The sequence below is a fragment of the Capra hircus genome, chromosome 23, assembly GCF_001704415.2.
Source record: "Capra hircus breed San Clemente chromosome 23, ASM170441v1, whole genome shotgun sequence".
NCBI lineage: Eukaryota > Metazoa > Chordata > Mammalia > Artiodactyla > Bovidae > Capra > Capra hircus.
In genome coordinates, this window is record NC_030830.1 from 26,568,645 (window position 1) to 26,587,596 (window position 18,952).

An 18,952-nucleotide genomic window follows, 5' to 3' on the forward strand; every position below is an offset into this window, starting at 1 on the left:
AAGCCTTTTATATTATCAAGATAAAGGAGTAGCAATGTCCAGCACTTTTGCCCCAGGCACTGCTAAACAGGAGTGTTGACCTTGATAAACATGAATGACTAAATTCATATCACTGTAGGAAGAGAAATATAAAAAGATACACTCTCCACCTTCTTACTGAAAGACTTCAGTTCTGCTGACTTAACTGACTTTCTTCAGTTATGAAGATTCTTGTCCTTCTCTTTGCTGTATTTTTCTTCCTGGCCCCACTGTCACCAGGTAAATTGGAAAAGTTAATTGAGTGGTTGAAATCTTTATAGAGGCATAAGTCTTGGTTGATGTCAGCTAGAGACAGAGTGACTGAATTGCCAAGAAAGTGGTTTGTGATAGTCCCAGAAGTAAATCTTACAGAAAGGACTTGTGATTTTACTAAAAAGTAAGGTTCCTGGTGAGTTATATTATTATGGGAGACAGTTTAAGGACTTGAGCAAATGCTTTGTTCTCAGTCTAAGCTGGCCATCCAGAAAGACAAAGTAGATAGGATATTAAAGTATAACCATCTGGATCCTTGAGAAACAGAGAGGCACTGTGTGTTGTGCAGTAACAGTGTATTTTTCACTAACATACACTGAATGATAGATCTGAGCACAATATCATGAATTAAGTATAGTAAGTACATGTATTTAATAATATTATCATGAGGATTACAGATATGTAAATATGCAAAGTGCCTAATATCGACTATGATTATGTCCTTCTGAAACATTTTGATAACTTTTACATTGTCTTGAAATGTCTGAGAAAGAAAGCAATTTCTTGGTGCCTCATTATGGAGGAAGAAACTCTACTTTTACCTCCATTGTAGAATAAAACGCAGAGTTTACTCTGTTAGATTTCATGTGCTTGAGTTGTGTACCCTATGTGTCTTGATAGAGATCATTGGATAGGTTGTTCTGATGTATTTTGGGCTACTTAAGATAGAAAAAGAAGTTTGTTTGTTTGTTGTATATATAAGAACACTGTGAAAACACATACCCAAAAAATAATTCCATTCACCTTAAAATCAAACAAAACAAACAAGCAAACAAATAAAACTATGGGGAATTTTTATTTAGAAGTGGCCTAGAATTTCAATGATTTACTAATTGAACTTATACTCCATTCCTTAATAGTATAAATGAAACCAAATTTTCTAACAGTTAAGCCTACCTTTGGGTAAATTTAAAACTCAAAAACCTAAGTATTTTGGAGAAAAGAGTCAAATGACTTGAACTATTTTGCAATTAAAATAAAATTTCTCAGATGAAAATTATGAGAATTGTTATTGTATGACATCTTTCTAAACTCAAAATAAACAGAATTAAAATCAGGTTTTGCTTTTTATTAATCCCAAACAAAGGTTTCCTTAAAATAGAAAAGACTAGTATACAGAGCGACCACATTTGGGTAATAAAATATTACTTTCAATCATGTGATCATGATTTACATGTGTCCCTCATGTCATCTGCTTTTGAAAAACTTATGTGAAAACCCTCATGACATTTTCAGTATCTTCAGAAAACTAAGAGACGTGTTTATGTGCATGGTTTCGTCTAAAAGTTGAAAAATTTGCAATTCCTTCTTGTGCATAAATATGAATTTTTATATGATGCAATAGATGTTATCTAGAGAAAAGATATTTGTTGTTTTTGTTACTAGTGGAAATATGCTAATTTCGAATTGCCACTTTAATAATGCTATTCTTTTCCTCATACTGGTGCTTGACAGCTGTCATCTTCTGTTATTTGTAAATTCCAATTAAGTTGACATACATGCTTCACACCCCTCATGTAGGATGGTATAATTTGAGGATGCATTTTTAAGCTGCTGAGATAATGTCTTTTCCCTCCAGCATCAAAAGCAATAAATAACATCTCTCTAGATATTATAAATAAAGAGACATCATTAATTTATACAGTGAAACAGTGATATCACATGACCTAAAATATATGGGAAAAAAAAATCAATGTAATATGGGTTTGACTTTTTCCCTATATGGCCTAGAAATCTGAGGGCATCAATATATATCAGGTTATCAGTACCATCAACTCCATCACAACTGGATCCTATAAAGTAAGATTCTAGGTGAAGAGTGGAGACCACTGTTTGTATACCTTCTTTGCGGAGACCTGATAGTTCACCATTACATTTAATGTTTTTACTTTATGAGTCTCCCTCTGTCGGTGACTCATTTAAAAATGCAAGCATTTCTTGAAGAGGTGAAACAGCAAGTCCTCCATCCATGATATGGATGATTCTGTTCATTGGTATATGTTGTGATCAAGGAGAATGTGAGTACTTTATAAAGGAGGAGATTCTGAAAAAAAAAAAAAAAAAAGGAAATGTTAAGCGATTTTATACTTCTTCACTGTGTGCCTGAGGCTGTTCATGCATGAAATCACTAGTACAGTGTTTCCTTCTTCCCTGAAAGCCTCAGATCTGTGTGTGTTCAAGAATCCCTCTTAACCCAGTGCCTGCTAGGATTCTATTCATTCTTCCCATCAGAGAGAGTTCTAAAGATAAAAGCAAGAGAGCTATTTAAACAACATGAATTGATTTTCCCATTCTTGACTTGTAAAGTCAAAAAATGTAAATATTTAATTTATTTTGAATTAGAGGAAAAAGTAATCAGGTGGGTAGGCTACACTTAGGAAGATACATTGTCTGCTGCAAAGCTATTCTGGATCTAACAATAAGTATTTATAAATTTTCATGGAGAACTAAGCTGTAGCCAGTAGCAGGCCTGGCCAAAAATTGCAGAGAGAGCAGACAACAAATCACAAAACTGTCGTGGTTGGATAAACAGTGAAACAAATGACTTTTTAAATCCCTATTGTAAAGGGAGTGAGGGGAGGAAACTTAGCATGTACAGATGTTATAACAAATTTCATATCAACAACTGATTTATTTCATGTTCAGGGCCCTATGTCACATATAATAACTAAGTGGTTTATGTGTTTTTTTTTTTTTCCTTTTAACAGTGAAATGTGCCATGAAAGACACCTATAGTTGTTTTCTCAAGAGAGGCAAATGTAGGCATGCATGCCACAATTTTGAAACACCGGTTGGTTTCTGCACAAAGCTAAATGCCAACTGTTGTATGTAGAAGTCTGAAATAAAAATCAACATCCCTGAAAAATAAAACACAGTGAGTATCAGGGTTAGTAATAAATGAGCCTGAATTACTAACCACTCCTGCACAGTATGTGTTGTTTTCTTGGTCACATGGCATCATTTGAGGAACTAATTTCTCTTTTAAGGATCTGATATCTTTTTAAAAATATGCTGGGTGGTTCTGTGAAAACAATTTTATTATTTTGGAAATAAATTCTCTACTAACTGGCAGGAGAATGCTAAATGACACCAAAATATTTATTATTATTAGGAGCCTTCAATTCAAAGGTATCCAAACTGCTAGGAGCCCTTATCAAAATGAACGAGAAGTGGAAAGAGACAAAAGAAATGGAACAAATAGGATCTTCATCAGATTCTAGATCAAGGGATGTGACTTGATTCACTACAAGCAGAAGTCCAGGAGTCAGTCCAACCTTTCAGTTTTATGCATTTTTTCTCTTCAGTTCAGTTGCTCAGTCATGTCCAGCTGTTTGCGACCCCATGGACTGCAGCATGCCAGGCTTCCCTGTCATCACCAACTCCTGGAGCTTGCTCAAACTCATGTCCATTGAGTCGATGACGCCATCCAACTATCTCATCCTCTGTCATCCCTTTCTCTTCCTGCCTTCAATCTTTCCTAGCATCACGATCTTTTCCAATGAGTCAGTTCTTCACATCAGGTGGACTAAGTATTGGAGCTTTAGCTTCACCATCAGTCTTTCCAATGAATATTCAGGACTGATTTCATTTAGGATTGACTGGTTTGATCTCCTTGCAGTCCAAGGGACTCTCAAGAGTCTTCTCCAACACCACAGTTCAAAAGCATCAGTTCTTTTGGCGCTCTCACATCCACACATGACTACTGGAAAGACCACAGTTTTGCCTAGATGAAATTTTGTCAGCAAAGTAATGTCTCTGCTTTTTAATATGCTGCCTAGGTTTGTCATAGCTTTTCTGCCAAGGAGCAAGCATCTTTTAATTTCATGGCTGTTGTCACCATCTGCAGTGATTTTGGAGCCCCCAAAAATAAAGGCTCTCACTGTTCCATTTGTTCTCTTACACAAGGAATTTTATTTATTTATTATTTTTATTGGAGTATAGTTGCTTTAAAATGTTGTGTTATTTTCTACTACACAGCAAAAGGAGGAAGCTCTATGTATAAGTACAATCCCTATTTTTTGGATTTCCTCCCATTTTTGTCACCACAGAGTATTGAGTTCCCCATGCTATGCAGTTGGTTCACATTAGTTATCTAGTGTATATATATAGTATCAATTGTGCATCAATAGTGAATTGAGAAACTGAGATTGACATATACACACATGGGACTTTAAAAAGATGCCACATCTGGAAATAAGACATAGCCACTAATATTCATTGGAAGGACTGATGCTAAAGCAGAAGCTCCAATACTTTGGCCATCTGATGTGGAGAGCCGACTCATTGTAAAAGACCCTGATGCTGGGGAAGATTTTATAAAGTTGAAATGTTGAGTAACTACTACTATAATATACAGCACCTTGTAAAATTCTCAGTTTGTGAGTTGTGTGCAATGGCAAATCAGGGAGTTTTTCAAGGTATAAAGCCAGATCTCTTTCCACCAACTATAGGAACAAAGAACAAGATGAGGCTTTGGGTCCCATTCAGAGGTTTTCCCACCTCTCCCTCAGCTGGATTTCCATCTGACAATACATAAAGAGCTGTATTTTGAATGTTTTTCTTCTTGGCTCCTTTGTACATGAGAAGCAGAAAGGACAAAGCTAGAGAGGGAATTCTGCCAGGCATTAAATACTGCACTTGGTAAGGCGGAGTCCAGCTCTCAGAACTAGAACTTGAAGTACACACTGACAACTGGGACATCCTGCTTGGTAATTCCTGGATTTAATTTCAGCAGCCCAATCTTCAGTTCAGTTCAGTCGCTCAGTCGTGTCTGACTCTTTGCCACCCCATGAATTGCAGCATGCCAGGCTTCCCTGTCCATCACCAACTCCAGGAGTTCACTCACCCAAACTCTTGTCTGAGTTGATGAGACCATCCAGCCATCTCATCCTCTGTCATCCCCTTCTCCTCCTGCCCCCAATCCCTCCCAGCATCAGAGTCTTTTCCAATGAGTCAACTCTTCGCATCAGGTGGCAAAAGTATTGGAGTTTCAGCTTTAGCATCATTCCTTCCAAAGAACACCCAGGACTGATCTCCTTTAGAATGGACTGGTTGGATCTCTTTGCAGTCCAAGGGACTCTCAAGAGTCTTCTCCAACACCACAGTTCAAAAGCATCAATTCTTTGGCACTCAACTTTCTTCACAGTCCAACTCTCACATCCATACATGACCACTGGAAAAACCAGAGACTAGGCAGACCTTTGTTGGCAAAGTAATGTCTCTGCTTTTGAATATGCTATCTAGGTTGGTCATAACTTTCCTTCCAAAGAGTAAGCGTCTTTTCATTTCATGGCTGCAGTCACCATCTGCAGTGATTTTGGAGCCCCCCGAAAATAAAGTCTGACATTGTTATGTAAGTATCAGATTGGAGGTTGACTGTCAAACTCAGCTTTGTGTGGAAAGTTCATTTAAAGTGACTTTATAATGAAGCCATGAACACTAACCTCAACCCCCATCCCAAAAGAGGATCCCTAGTCACAGCCTCAGCCAACTACTCTCAACAGTTCCTACCAGAGCTGTAGTTCAGGTCTGGCCTTTCTTTTTTGCTGTTTCTAAAATCATCTTTACATGAGCTTTGGTAGTCAACCCTTACCTGTTTCCTAAAATTACTACTGAACTGTAGTTTTTGTGTCCTTGAAACTTTAGAACAATTTTTCTCCTTTTCATGACAATTTTGGTTTCTGGTTTCAAAATCCAGTCAGACTCTGGATTTATCATACTCCTTGTAGTTTTCAAGTTTGGATTATGGCTGTTCCTCTATTCTAAATGCCAGTGCGGATTGTCTGGAGCCCCTCTTCTCTTTGGCCAGCAGTGCAGGAGTTGCTGCACAACTTCACCAGGCTTATCTTTAGAAAAAAAAATTTCTAAAGTCACTCTCAATCTTAAGCATGCTGATTTCTCATTTGTATAGAATACTTATTCTGTCAGTTTCACAGTGGCCTATTCTTCTTAACATTATCAGCTCCTCACATCTGGTGACATACAGAGCTGCAAGACTACTTGTTGAGCTTTATTTTTAAAAATATTCTTTCTTATTTTTAGCCGTGAAATTCCTCATTCTTCAGACTACATGATAATAGTTATATTTTTATGAAGAGTTTTCTATTTCTCCACCTTTGGCTTTAACAGCACCTATAATATAAAATAAAACCCTTTAAAACCAGTTTTTAAAAATTTCCTGGATGAAATAATACTTGGATTATAGTCTCTGTAGTTATACCATGAAAAAACCTTCTGATTATGTCTTGCATAGTAAAATTGACATTTTCTCATTGTGGTATCAAAAAGAGTAAATCCACATGAAAGTGAAAGTGAAGTCGCTCAGTCGTGTCTGATTCTTTGCGACCGCATGGACTGTAGCCCACCAAGCTCCTCGGTCCATGGGATTCTCCAGGCAAGAATACTGGAGTGGGTTGCCATTTTCTTCTCCAGGAGATCTTCCCTACCCAGGGATCAAACCCAGGTCTCCCACATTGCAGGCAGACGCTTTAACCTCTGAGCCACCAGGGAAACCCTAAATCCATAAGAAACCCTAAAAACACTTGATGATTAAAAATTCATTGTTAATGTGATCCTCAGAAAATCTTGAATAGTAAAACTCCAATATATAAAACCTTAGTAAATTTATATAATGTATATATTTATTTTGGAGTGTAGTTATATACTGCTACCTACGCTCTATCCTAGCAACATATCCATACAGTAAATTCAACCAGAAAAAAAAAATAAAACTTTCAGAGTTATTTCTCTAGGTGTTTTTCTCTGACACAAAACCACAAACCTCTTTGTGATAGAAAAAATGTTTAAATAATTTTACTATTCCTCCATTTTTTTTCTATTAAGTGGTCTCTGAATAATGAACTCCCTGCAATATTCATCATAAGGCTATAATCATAATAAAAGGAGTATTATTTATGCATGTATCTTTGCTTTATAAAATGTCTCTATTTGGGAAACTCTTAATAAGTATGTTAGGCTACACATTTATACTAAATTTTGAAAAATGGACTCTGCAAGGATCTGGTATAGATATTTCTGAGATACATCACACTTTCTATATTTGGGTTGAGACAAGGAGAATTGTAGAAGGAAGAGTGACATCTCTAGAATATATCTTTTATTTGACCAAAAAATTTCATCCATTTTGATAGAAAAGCACTATTTTTAACCTATTGTTTCAGAATCTGTTCTAAAGTCATTCTATGCCTCAACACTAGGTTCCAATACTACCAGCATGAGGTCATTAGAAAGAAGTTTTATATCCCAGTATCACTTGCAAACTGTGGCTAAATCTACAAAAAGGTATTAGAATTTCCTCTCTAGACAAAAGTTGTGAAATCATGATGACACAATCAAAACATTATTATTTTTTTCTCATTATTACATACATTTTCATTGGGATTCCAAGAACTGCCATACCTACTTCTTTGGATTTCCAACTTTTTTATAGACTCAGTTTCATTATAAGTGAAGTATGGATTCAGTAGAAATCATTAGTACTTTTCCAGATTATGGTTTATTTGTGGACATAGTACCATTAATTCCTGAATATCACTAGCTCATAGTCACAGCCAAGACTCCACAGAATGTAGGACTCTTGGAATGATATAAGACTTACCCATGAAACCAGAATCCTCCTATTTTCCTTCCAGGTAAGGCTGTCAGCTTTCCTCTTCACATCTCTGCTGTTTGTACTTGTTCAGAAAGTACACCACCAGGCATAGCCATCTTCTGTAAGTCTTCCTTGATCTCCAGGGGACTGAATCTGCCATTTGTCCTATAGGAAAGTAATTAGAATTTCTCCCTCTCTCACTCACTCTTGTGCTTTCTTCTCTATACCCTTTCTTGTGCATTGGTCTGAAGCAGTGCTGATCCAGGCCCCAGGTAATACAGTTGAACAACGGTCTGTAATCAATTTATTTCCACAGCTACTTGCCCTAGCCTTACCATAAATTATTAAAAACAGCCCATCATACTGGTTGGCAGATTAAAATCACCAAGCCATTCCTCCTTAGTGACATGGTTGCTGCTGTTGTTAATTGCAAAATCATATCTGATCCATTTGCAAGCCCACAGACTGTGGCCCGCCAGGCTCCTCTGTACATGGGATTTCCTGGACAAGAATACTAGAATGGGTTGCTATTTCCTTCTCCAGGAGATCTTCCCAACCCAGGAATCAAACCTGTGTCTCCTGCATAAGCATGTGAATCTTTTACCACTGAACAATGAAGGAAACCCCAGTGACATTGGTGCCTTCTAACTTAAACCTAAATACAAAGCACCTAGATATAAAATTCATCTAAAAAGATATAGCCACAAAAATTATAGCCTCTTCATCCTTCACTTGGCCAAAGTCAAAATTACCTTTTCCCTTAGATGGCATTCCCTCTTTAACACTTCTTAGGAAATAGAGCTGCATCTCTGTTTTGTTGTTATTGTTGTTGTTTTTATTGTTGGATTGTTTCTCCAATCCATTTGAGTACTAATACACCTTGAATTCTGTTGACATTTCTGGACCCAAGATTAAAAACTTCTTACATAATGTCTCTGAAGAGGTGACATACCATATTCATCAAGGACTCCGAGAGAAATAGCCTTTATCCCAAAGAATACAAAGAGTTCAGGGGCTACATTAAACTCAAGCTGTCCAAGGGAGTAGTGAGAAAAATGGGAAAGAGATTAATAGAAGTAGGTGTAGCCAATCTCCATTTATGAAAGAACTTGAGGCTGTCAACAGTGGAATGATTAATAAATTGAATTATATTCACACAATAGAATTCTATACAGCAATAAGAATGAATGGCCTTCAATGACACATAACATAATTGATTGTTATTGTCTATTTTGAGAAGTTTGATGATGTCCTTTGTTTGTTTTTTGTCTTTTTGTTTTGTTTTGTTTTGTTTTGACTGCACCACATGGTTTGTAACATCTTAGTTCCCCAACCAGGGATCGATCCTAGGCCTGGGGCAATGAATGCTTCCAGTCCTAATCACTGTAAAGCCAGGGAATTCTTGGTACGTTTAATGATGAATTTCACAAAAATGTTATAGAAAAGAATTTAGATACAAAAGAATTTACCATAAATAAAAAATTTATTTTATCATTATCAATAATGATTCTTTATTATCATTAATTAAAATTAATGTTTATGTCATTGAATATTTGAGTTAAGTAGCTAACATATTCATGTTATACCAGGAAATGGCAACCCACTCCAATATTCTTGTGTGGAAAATCCTATGGACAGAGGAGCCTGGTGGACTGCTGTCCATAGGGTCGCACAGAGTTGGACACAACTAAAGCAACTTAGCAGCAGCAGCAGCAGCACAAGCAGCATTTATGCAAATTACAAAAGCAGACAAAGTTATCTATTATGTTAAAAACCAGAATAATGATTACTCCTGGGATGCTGAAGACTAAATGACTGGCAGAAATATGAACAGTGTCAATAACGTTGTTTCTGGGTCTGGATAAGTGGCTATATAGAAGAGTTCAGTTTATGAAAACTGAACTATAAATTTATTGTTGCTGTACTTTTTATGTATACATGCTAATAAAATGTTTTTAGAAAGATACAAAAATATACAGAGTACAGTGAGAAAGTCATCTTTTGTCAGCCCTATCTTAAACCCACTCTTCTTTCCAGAGCAAACTGATAAAATAATTTTTGCATATTTTTACAGACTATTCTTCTCTATGCTTACACATAAAATATTCAGGTGAAAGTGAAGTCACTCACTCATGTCCTATTCTTTGAGACCCCGTGGACTGTAGCCTACCACGCTACTCCATCCATGGGATTTTCCAGACAAGAGTACTAGAGTGGGTTGCCATTTCCTTCTCCAGGGGATCTTCCTGACCCAGGGATCGAACCTGGGTCTCCCACATTGTAGGCAGACGCTTTACTGTCTGAGCCACCAAGGAAGTCCAAAAAATATTCAGGTACCTATATTAAATATCCATATATCCATGTCTTATACACCTAAGGACTTGCACTGGGTTCACCAAAGATAATGTGTATATCTCTTTCAACTCTGCAGTCAACAAATTCATGTTGGTACCTTGAAATTGGTAATGTAGGAGTATTTATAATGCAGAAACTATCCAATACCACAAACCAGAGAATTGTGGTTTTTTTCAAAAGAAGTTGAATGATGATTCGTAAATGTTTGCTCTTTGAAAGGATAGTGCGTTAAGCAGAAATAACATACAAACTGAATATACCACTCCAATGTTTCCTGTTATCTGAAGTTACCAGTGAAAAATCTTAGGTTCCAGCAATTCTTAATATTCATAGAAAAAATTATTTTGCGCACACTCTTTCCCTCTCTGGTATTAAATTATTCTCTGTGTTCCTGGAACTTGGCGAATCTCGCCCCATGTCTCTTAGTGAGATCCAACTTCTTGTAGAATAAAGTTAAGGGTAAGCACCCTGATGAGGAGTTGTTAAAATTACACTTCCTAGGGTCCAGGAAACCACACAGAGTGACAGCCCACCTAGTTAATTTCTATACCTATCTCTTCTCCCAAAGACAAATACACTGTAAGTGTCTTGAACATACCTAGGAGAAGTGGACTTGTTCGCCTTAGAGGACTAGGATTATATAATAGCCAAGACTGGGAAGAGTGAGCATTGCTATAAAAGCAGCCAAAGGGCACAAATTTTACATTCATAAAAACATAGGTTAAAACTGGAGCACTACTATTTATTAGTGTATTTAAATTAGCCAAATATAATTTTTTGAGCTTTATTGACTCAGTTAAGAAATGAAGAGAAACTTTGTTTCTATGTTTTGGTTTTGTTGTAGAGGATTAAATAATGCACTGTATATAAAAAAAACTATCAGTGCTCAGAACAGAATAACATAAAAATGTTATTTTATTTCTTCATTTATTCCTATTTTGATACTCAAAACATCGGCCTATATGCCACCGAGTGCTATAGATCAAATTCTGATCTTCTTCTTTTTTTCTCCTTAGTCTTAATTCACTCACAACTGTTGGATCAAAGCAGAGGAGCACTTTACTCTGTTATTAACTTGCTCCTATTAACTAGTTGCTTTGTTATCTGAAAAAGGTCAGACCTGTCTTTGTTATCCCAGGTCACTCATCTCTAAAATGAGATGGTTGACTAAATAAGTTAGTTTTACCAACCTCCTTGATGGCTCAGATGGTAAAGAATCTGCCTGCAATGCAGGAAACCCAGGTCCAGTCCCTGAGTAGAGAAGATCCCCTGGAGAAGGGAGTGGCTACCCACTCCAGTATTCTTGCCTGGAGAAATCCATGGGCAGAGGAGCCCAGCTGGCTACTGTCCCTGGGGTCACAAAGAGTCGCACATGACTGAGCTACTAACACACCTAGAACTCAGTGACATTATAAAATAGGTTTGTCCATCGCCCCATGTAAAGGCAAGAGTTGAGAGTAAAGGTATGAATGTGTAGAGGTTTAAACTGAAGTGGAAAGTTCGTTTTTTCCATATCAAGATAGAATAACCACTGAAGAGAGTAGGTGATGACGATGAGGTGAACAGTAGTGGTCTGTTGGAGACTCTAATGAACCCAGAATAAGAAGGGTTTAATAAGAGATTATAAGAGTAGATGAGACAGTGAGTTTGAACAATACTATAACAGCTAACAGTAGCAATGACGGGATGAACACTTATTTTATGCTAAGGAATATGTCCATATCTCACTGAGTTCCCACTGTGAAGTTGGTTCTATTATTATCCTTCCCAAAAATGGACTAAAACTTAAAGACATTAGGGATTTTACCAAGATTATTCAGCTGATAAATGACAAAACTTGGACTAAAATCTATATGTAGTGTGAAGTTAAAAATCAAGATGTTTGGAGTATCTAAATATTCAGAGAAAGGAAAATAAAAATAAAAAAGAAAAGAGAAATAAGGTAAACAGGTTATTAAACAGGTTATGTAAAAACTCTCTACATTCTTGGTATACCCCTAATACTCAGTAAAGCATGTCGTAAATCAAGCACTCGAAAATCATTATTAATTAGCTGTTTCTAACACACACACACACACACACACACACACACACACACGAGTTCAGAAAGAGCAAGTAGGGAGCTCAGCTCAGTGCTCTGTGATGACCTAAGTAGGTTGGATGGCGAGGAGGTGTGGGAAGGAAGTCCAAGAGGAAAGGGATGTATGTATACATATAGCTGATTCATTTCATATAACAGAAAATAATACAATGTTGTAAAACAGTATACTCTAATGAAAAAGAAGAGTAAATAATATTTAAATTTACTCACAACGCTAATACTAACCGTAGAATCCACTTTAGGGACCCAAGTGTTCCAGTAGGTTTAGTTCAATGATTGTACAAAATGTATCCTTCATGTTCTTTCCACTTTGGCATACAAATTGACTAATCAGACACAAATAGTTCTTTGTGGGAGTAATAGGTTTCATGCTCATTTATTTGTAACCAGTACTTAAGATTAAAAGATATCAGTCTTTGTTTTGAGTCCATCCTGCTTTTGATGCTTGAATTCTTTCAAACATGTTCCCACCAAATAGTTACCCTTGTAACTGTTCAACTTGTTCTTGAATAACCTCAATAACAGTGAAATTTCAACTTCCAGGATTAACTGGTTCCACTTTTAGATAGCTGATCTAAGAGATCTAAAAATCTTCTTCCCCATGATCAGTCTTCACTTCCCCGTGATCAGTCTTCACTTCCCCTGAAGTATTCACATCTCGGCTCTAGAATCTGAGATTTTATTTAGCAAGTTTAATCACCTTCTTGAGTCCAACTTTGAAATATCTGAAGACATCTCCGAAGTCTCTCCTTATATTTTGCACTTCTTTTGCTAAACCCTCCATTTTCTTTTTCATACAATATGGTTTCACATCCTCATACCATTCATGCACTGCTGCCTAGAAACTCCCTGGGCATTTACATAGTATTCCACTTTCTCTTCTAGAATCGAATGCAAGATTCCTGGTAGTGTATGACTAGTGATGAAACACCTCCCCTGTTTGGATTCATTTTTATCTACTCACACAGGCTAATGTGATTATCACAACCAAAAGTATGTCCCTATCTAGGGATAATTAACCCTCATTAAGGTAGCAAAGCTAATTTTTCCTTCTCACGTTTCTTCCAGACATGATTTGACATACAGAGCAAAATTAAGGAAAACTGAAAGTACCTGTCTCAAAACTATATCCATCTCAGGAACAAATTTTGCTTATCTGTATATTGTCAATGATTTCCCTGAAATTACATATATGTATTATATATAACATATATGTATGTTTTTATGTTAATGCTGTGTATTACTGTATTAGTCAGGGATATTTTGGAACTTTGCATGTTACCTAATGTCCTATTGATCTGTATGTTCAGAAAAGGGTATTAACTCAGATCCTCGCTGCCTGCCACTAACTGGCCATTGCAATATTTTAAGTTCAAAGTGTTTCCGCTGATATGAATCCTCTAACTACTAATAACTGATTTGGCCAAGGTTGCATTATGAGAATTTCTTTCTTCTACTAGTTTAAGCTTCCTTCCTTTATGACTTCCTACCCTCCCTCTTTCTTCTGGGTTGTTGATAGCTATCAATATTACTCAAGACAGAAAGAAGCGAAGCTGCCATGGAGCAGTGGGGCTTTGTATACATAACTGATTTACTTCAGGGAAGGCTGGAGGGCAACTCACCTCCCTTGGGTTGGACTTGGTAAAGAACTAAAATGAGTGCCGTGGGAGCAGTCATCCACAATCTCCATCAGAGGCTTCACTGTGCTCATATATCACATTGTACTACAGTAGACATAAGGTTATACATTTTAGCAATTTGAAAAGTCTTTCCATTTAAAAAATGTTCTATTTCAGGAAAATTTAGGGATGCAAACTTTATAGAAGTTTTCATTATATTTTACCTTCTGCATTATTCTCCATACAAGTCAGTAACTTCTTTGTTAGCTCTCTGAAGAGGCAGACTTACCATAACTTCAAAATCACATTGACATTTAATCAGACTGAAGTATAAACTCAGAGAAATAAAACGGCCTCTAGTGTAAGAAGTCAAAGAAAGTATAAAAGAGAGAACTAGAAAGTTCAGGTGCTGACTGTATGGTCTCATACATTTATAAGAAAAAAGATGGCAAAAGATTTAGGGTTTCTCTAAAGTAATTTTCTGCGATCTCTCAACTCTTCTATACAGAAGGAAAAGAAAAGAAAGAATAAATATATTTGGTTAAGTTTGGAACTGAACTGTAAGAAATTCTCCTTTCTCAAAACTGTGCTGTAGCCATTGGCAGGGGCATTTCATTTAGCTGTTCTGGTTCTCAGTCTTCCTATCCACAAAACAGAGTTAAACTGAATGACTTTGGGTAGTTCTTTCAATTCTAAGCTGTATATAATTTTAAGTAAGACATTCCTGAGCATAAGTCTGAAATAACTCTGACATAAAGCATTTTAATCTCTGAAAATCTTGAGATATTAGTTTCCATGGACACCTGGATTGAGTCAGCTTTAGATACTGGTCCCTGTGCTGAATGTGACTTTGCTTCTAGCAAACTGCTGAAAGGACTTTTTTTTTTTCCTAGAGAAGAAAAAAATAATATTATGAAAGGTAAATTGAATTTGCCTTGCCTTTGACCTCTCTTTCATCTCAGTCACAATCATTAGAAGTAGACCAGTGAAGGAAGGTTCAGGGAGACCTGGGTTTCAGCAGTGTTTCAGAGCATCCTGGATATGTGTGTACTCTGTCATGGACTGGCACACTTTTCAGGAGCATTCTTGTAACCTCGTGTATCTTGGGAAAGGGACAATATTGCAGATTATTTTTTTGAACCTCAAACTACTAACAGTGCCCAACTGTACTCTTGGGAAGTCATTATTTTAGGCATTTCTTAGAGCTCGAATAAATCTTGTCCAAGCCTACTAAGAGGATGAGCACTAGCCAAGGATATCATTGTTGTTATTGATCAGTTGCTCAATCGTGTCCAACTCATTGCAACCCCTAACTTTCATCATCTCCTAGAGCTTGCTCAAACTCATGTCCATGGAGTTGGTAATGCCATCTTTCTTTCCTCTGTCATCCCCTTCTCCTCCTGCCTTCATTCTTTCTCAGCATCAGGGTCTTTTCCAATGAGTTAGTTCTTCACATCAGGTGGCCAAAGTATTGGAGCTTCAGCTTCACCATCAGTCCTTCCAATGAGTATTCAAGGTTGATTACTTTTAGGATTGGCTGGTTTGATCTCCTTGCAGTCGAAGGGCCTCTCAAGAGTCTTCTCCAACACTACATTTGGAAGGCATCAATTCTTCAGTATAACAGCAGTTATTAAACAACATCACAGCTATATAGTGGTATTGTCTTCCACTATTACCAGTGGAGACTTAATTTTTACCTCTTTACATTGGTAAACATAGGCCACAAAAGCAGCTTCAAGGTATCTCAATGAATTACCCACATTACCTCTATCTAGATCAATGAAAAACATAGCTAAATTCTATGAAAACTTCAAGCAAATGTTTTATACAAATTTTAGAGAAAATTAAAAGAAAAGTAAAAGTTGTGTTAATCGTTCATGTTCAACTCTTTGCAACCCCATGGACTGTAACATGCCAGGCTCCTCCATCCATAGGGTTATCCAGGCAAGAATACTGGTGTGGGTTGCCATGCCCTTCTCCAAGGGATCTGCCCAACCCAGGGATCAAACCCAGGCCTCTTGCATTGCAGACAGATTCTTTACCATCTGAACCACCAGGGAAGGTGTAAGAGAAGGGTGTTAGAAAAGGATAAGAGAGTCAAATATTACAAAGAGATTTAGATGCTATGTAGTTAAGAAAAGAGTAATTTAATAAATCTAGAAATGTAAAGATGTTGTAACATTAGAAAACCTATTACTGTAATTTGCATCAACAAAATAAAAGTGCAAAACCATTCTATTCATTGTCTTTCTAAACACACACCTGATCACTGTAAACTCCTTTCTTCAATCTTTTCTACATAATAGTAAGATTGATCTTAGAAAATTCCAAATATTGTTTAGTTTCCTTTCTAAACTTGCATGACATTACATTACCCCAATTCCTTACTTTTGTCTTTACTCTTCTTCACTGACTAGGTCCCATGGTCCCTTGACCTCTTCCAAGGACATTCTATAATCTTTAGAATGCTATGAGCTGAACACCCAGGTATTTCTCTTTATTTTCCTCTTAACGTATGGACTTATAACCATTCTCCTCAAGTTTCAGATCTGTTTTCCCTGGGATATTGTGAAGAAAAATATATCATGATTTGAGATCAGACTAGATAAAAAGAGTTGAAGGAAAAGGATCAAAGTTAGCTCCATGCTTCTCAGCACAAAAGACTGAATAAGTGTTGAGCTGAAGTACATCACTGTAGAAAATCTGAAGGAGAACCTTCTTGGGAGTGAATGTGATGATACCATCTTTAAATAAATTATTCAAATTCATATACCCTCACATTGAAAATGTGAGCTAGTCAAGCCCTGAATAGTTTTGTAATAGTGTGTGTATGTTAGTCATGAAGTTGCAGATGGAAATAAAATTTGGAAGTCATCTATAAAACAGCTAATGAAGATATGAAAAAAGGCATTAGAAATAAAAATGAAATATTCAGGATTAAGAAAGCAAACTATTCTTATTAAAACAAGACTTTCTTAGATATATGTGCCTTATTCCAGAAGTTAGGAAATATAACCACTGCAGTCAGTGACAGAATTAGTAATTGTGTAATCAAAACTGCATCTCTTTTTAAAGTTTTAAGTACACTTATATTGACTGTATGCATGTTGATTTAAGCCACTCTTTGAAAAAAAGTAGTGCTGCATTAAAGAATACAAGTAACCTCACTGCAATCTTTGTGGTTAGGGAATGAAAAACTGAGAAAGTGATTGGTATCGATTCTCTTTATTTCTCTCAGTCCAACCCGGCTTTTGTCTTCTAATTACTCTAGGAAAAGAAATCAATCTTTTTTTCTTTCTAATATACACTCTAGTGAGCAGAAAATAAAAGATAGAAGAGTAAATGAACAACTCACTGGTGCTTCTGGCTCATTTTAGAATATTTAGGAAACTATTGAAATCTCCTTAAAAATCTAAATCACCTATTTCCTTCCACCTTGAGAAACCAATTAATTTATTGTATTCTGTTATTTTCCACTGGCAAATCTTCTATGTCCTGAAATATTATCCTAAAGCATTATTCGTAACAACAAATGAGGAAAGTAAATACAAAGAAAAAAAAGAAACAAAAGAGGATGCCATAATGAGCTGATCAGCTGTATCCAGGGAAGTGTCATGGGGACACTCAGAAGTAGGGCTGAGGAAGGAGTGGGAGTTATTTAAAGTGGGAAAGGACCAGAAAAGAGCAGTAACAGATGCAAAAGCCGTTAAGTTTCAAGGCAGCACTGTATACACGAGAAGCAGCCCTGGCAAGGAGGTTCAGGAAGGATGAAATGCACCAAACTTGTAAAGGATGTCATTAAGATAATAACTGAGAAGAGGACTTCTAATTTATAGGAAAGTGGTCATTTCCTTTTGCAAGAATGGAACCACTGTATTTCAGGAGAAAGTGCTTTGTCAGTTGTTCAGATGAAACAACTGAAGTCTGAATGTATGAAATAATATATTCAAGTCAGTGGAACAATTGGAAAGAGAAATCAGAACTGAAACAAAGTTAAGGATTCATCTCACTCTGTTTGGATTTTATTTTTCTGGACAAGAAAATCAAGCCATACAGTGCATTGAAAATATTCCTGATCTGTTAATTTATTGACAAATTTTATACATATAGATATCAAATTCCCTGCATTTTCTTCAATATATTAAATGCAAAGCAGAAATTATTTTAAAGATGAAATGCATAGAATGTAAGAAAAACAGCTTTCTTGCTTGAACAGTGTGTGAATATTTTTATTATTGCAAATAAAGTCTCATAAAACCTAAGCAGTTTTACTAAAAAGAGCATTTAAGCTAAGAATTATGAGTTTTTATAATTCTTCATCTTGAAAAAAAAGCTGATAAATCTCAACACTATAATTTTCTCCTTGTTTTTAGTCATTTATGTTTTAGAGAAAGAGATGTTACTAACTTTTTTCATTATTTCAAAAAGATTAAAACACATTTTTTCTATAATGCATGTAGTAAAAGTCACTTAAGCCTCTCCTTTTAGATTATATATATGTATACATATATAATTAACAGAAAAAAATTGGATTCAAACAAATTACCAAAGAAGAAATAATTTCATTTTCTTTCCAAAGACAGATGTCCTTTATGTCCAAAACTGCAATTGATTAAGCAGCATGCAAAACTGAATAGACAGCCTTCTAGAGTCCAGTCGAAAGATTAGAGTCCCTTGGCTCATACTGCAGACAAGATTCCAGCTGTGAAGCATGTTTAATGAGAAACTCCTCTTGTGTCTCAGCCACAATAGGTCAGGCAGAGAGGCAAGCAGAGCTCCGAATGGTGTCACAGGGAAGGCTGGCAGTGGCACCAAAGTAGAAATCTATGACTCATGCATAAGTCATAACCAGCCTTCAGATCACAATTATGGTACCTGCACATGGTATGCACACAAGCTTACACATACATACATAATCTCTCACCACAGAAAGATCAGCAGGAAAAAAATTATTCATTTATACATGTCAAAATA

General features: G+C 36.3%; 1 protein-coding gene across 1 annotated transcript; it reads left to right on the forward strand.

Moving 5' to 3' along the window:
- On the forward strand, positions 201-3,124 carry DEFB133 (defensin beta 133). Its single transcript, XM_018038655.1, has 2 exons — positions 201-258; positions 3,000-3,124. The coding sequence occupies exons 1-2, from the start codon at positions 201-203 to the stop codon at positions 3,122-3,124; spliced, it is 183 nt and encodes a 60-aa protein (XP_017894144.1).

Excerpts from the sequence above, each read along its gene's own strand:
- DEFB133 (XM_018038655.1), top strand. The coding sequence starts at position 201 with ATGAAGATTCTTGTCCTTCTCTTTGCTGTATTTTTCTTCCTGGCCCCA. Across the intron at positions 259-2,999 it reads CCTGGCCCCACTGTCACCAG|TGAAATGTGCCATGAAAGAC; the intron begins GTAAATTGGAAA and ends TCCTTTTAACAG.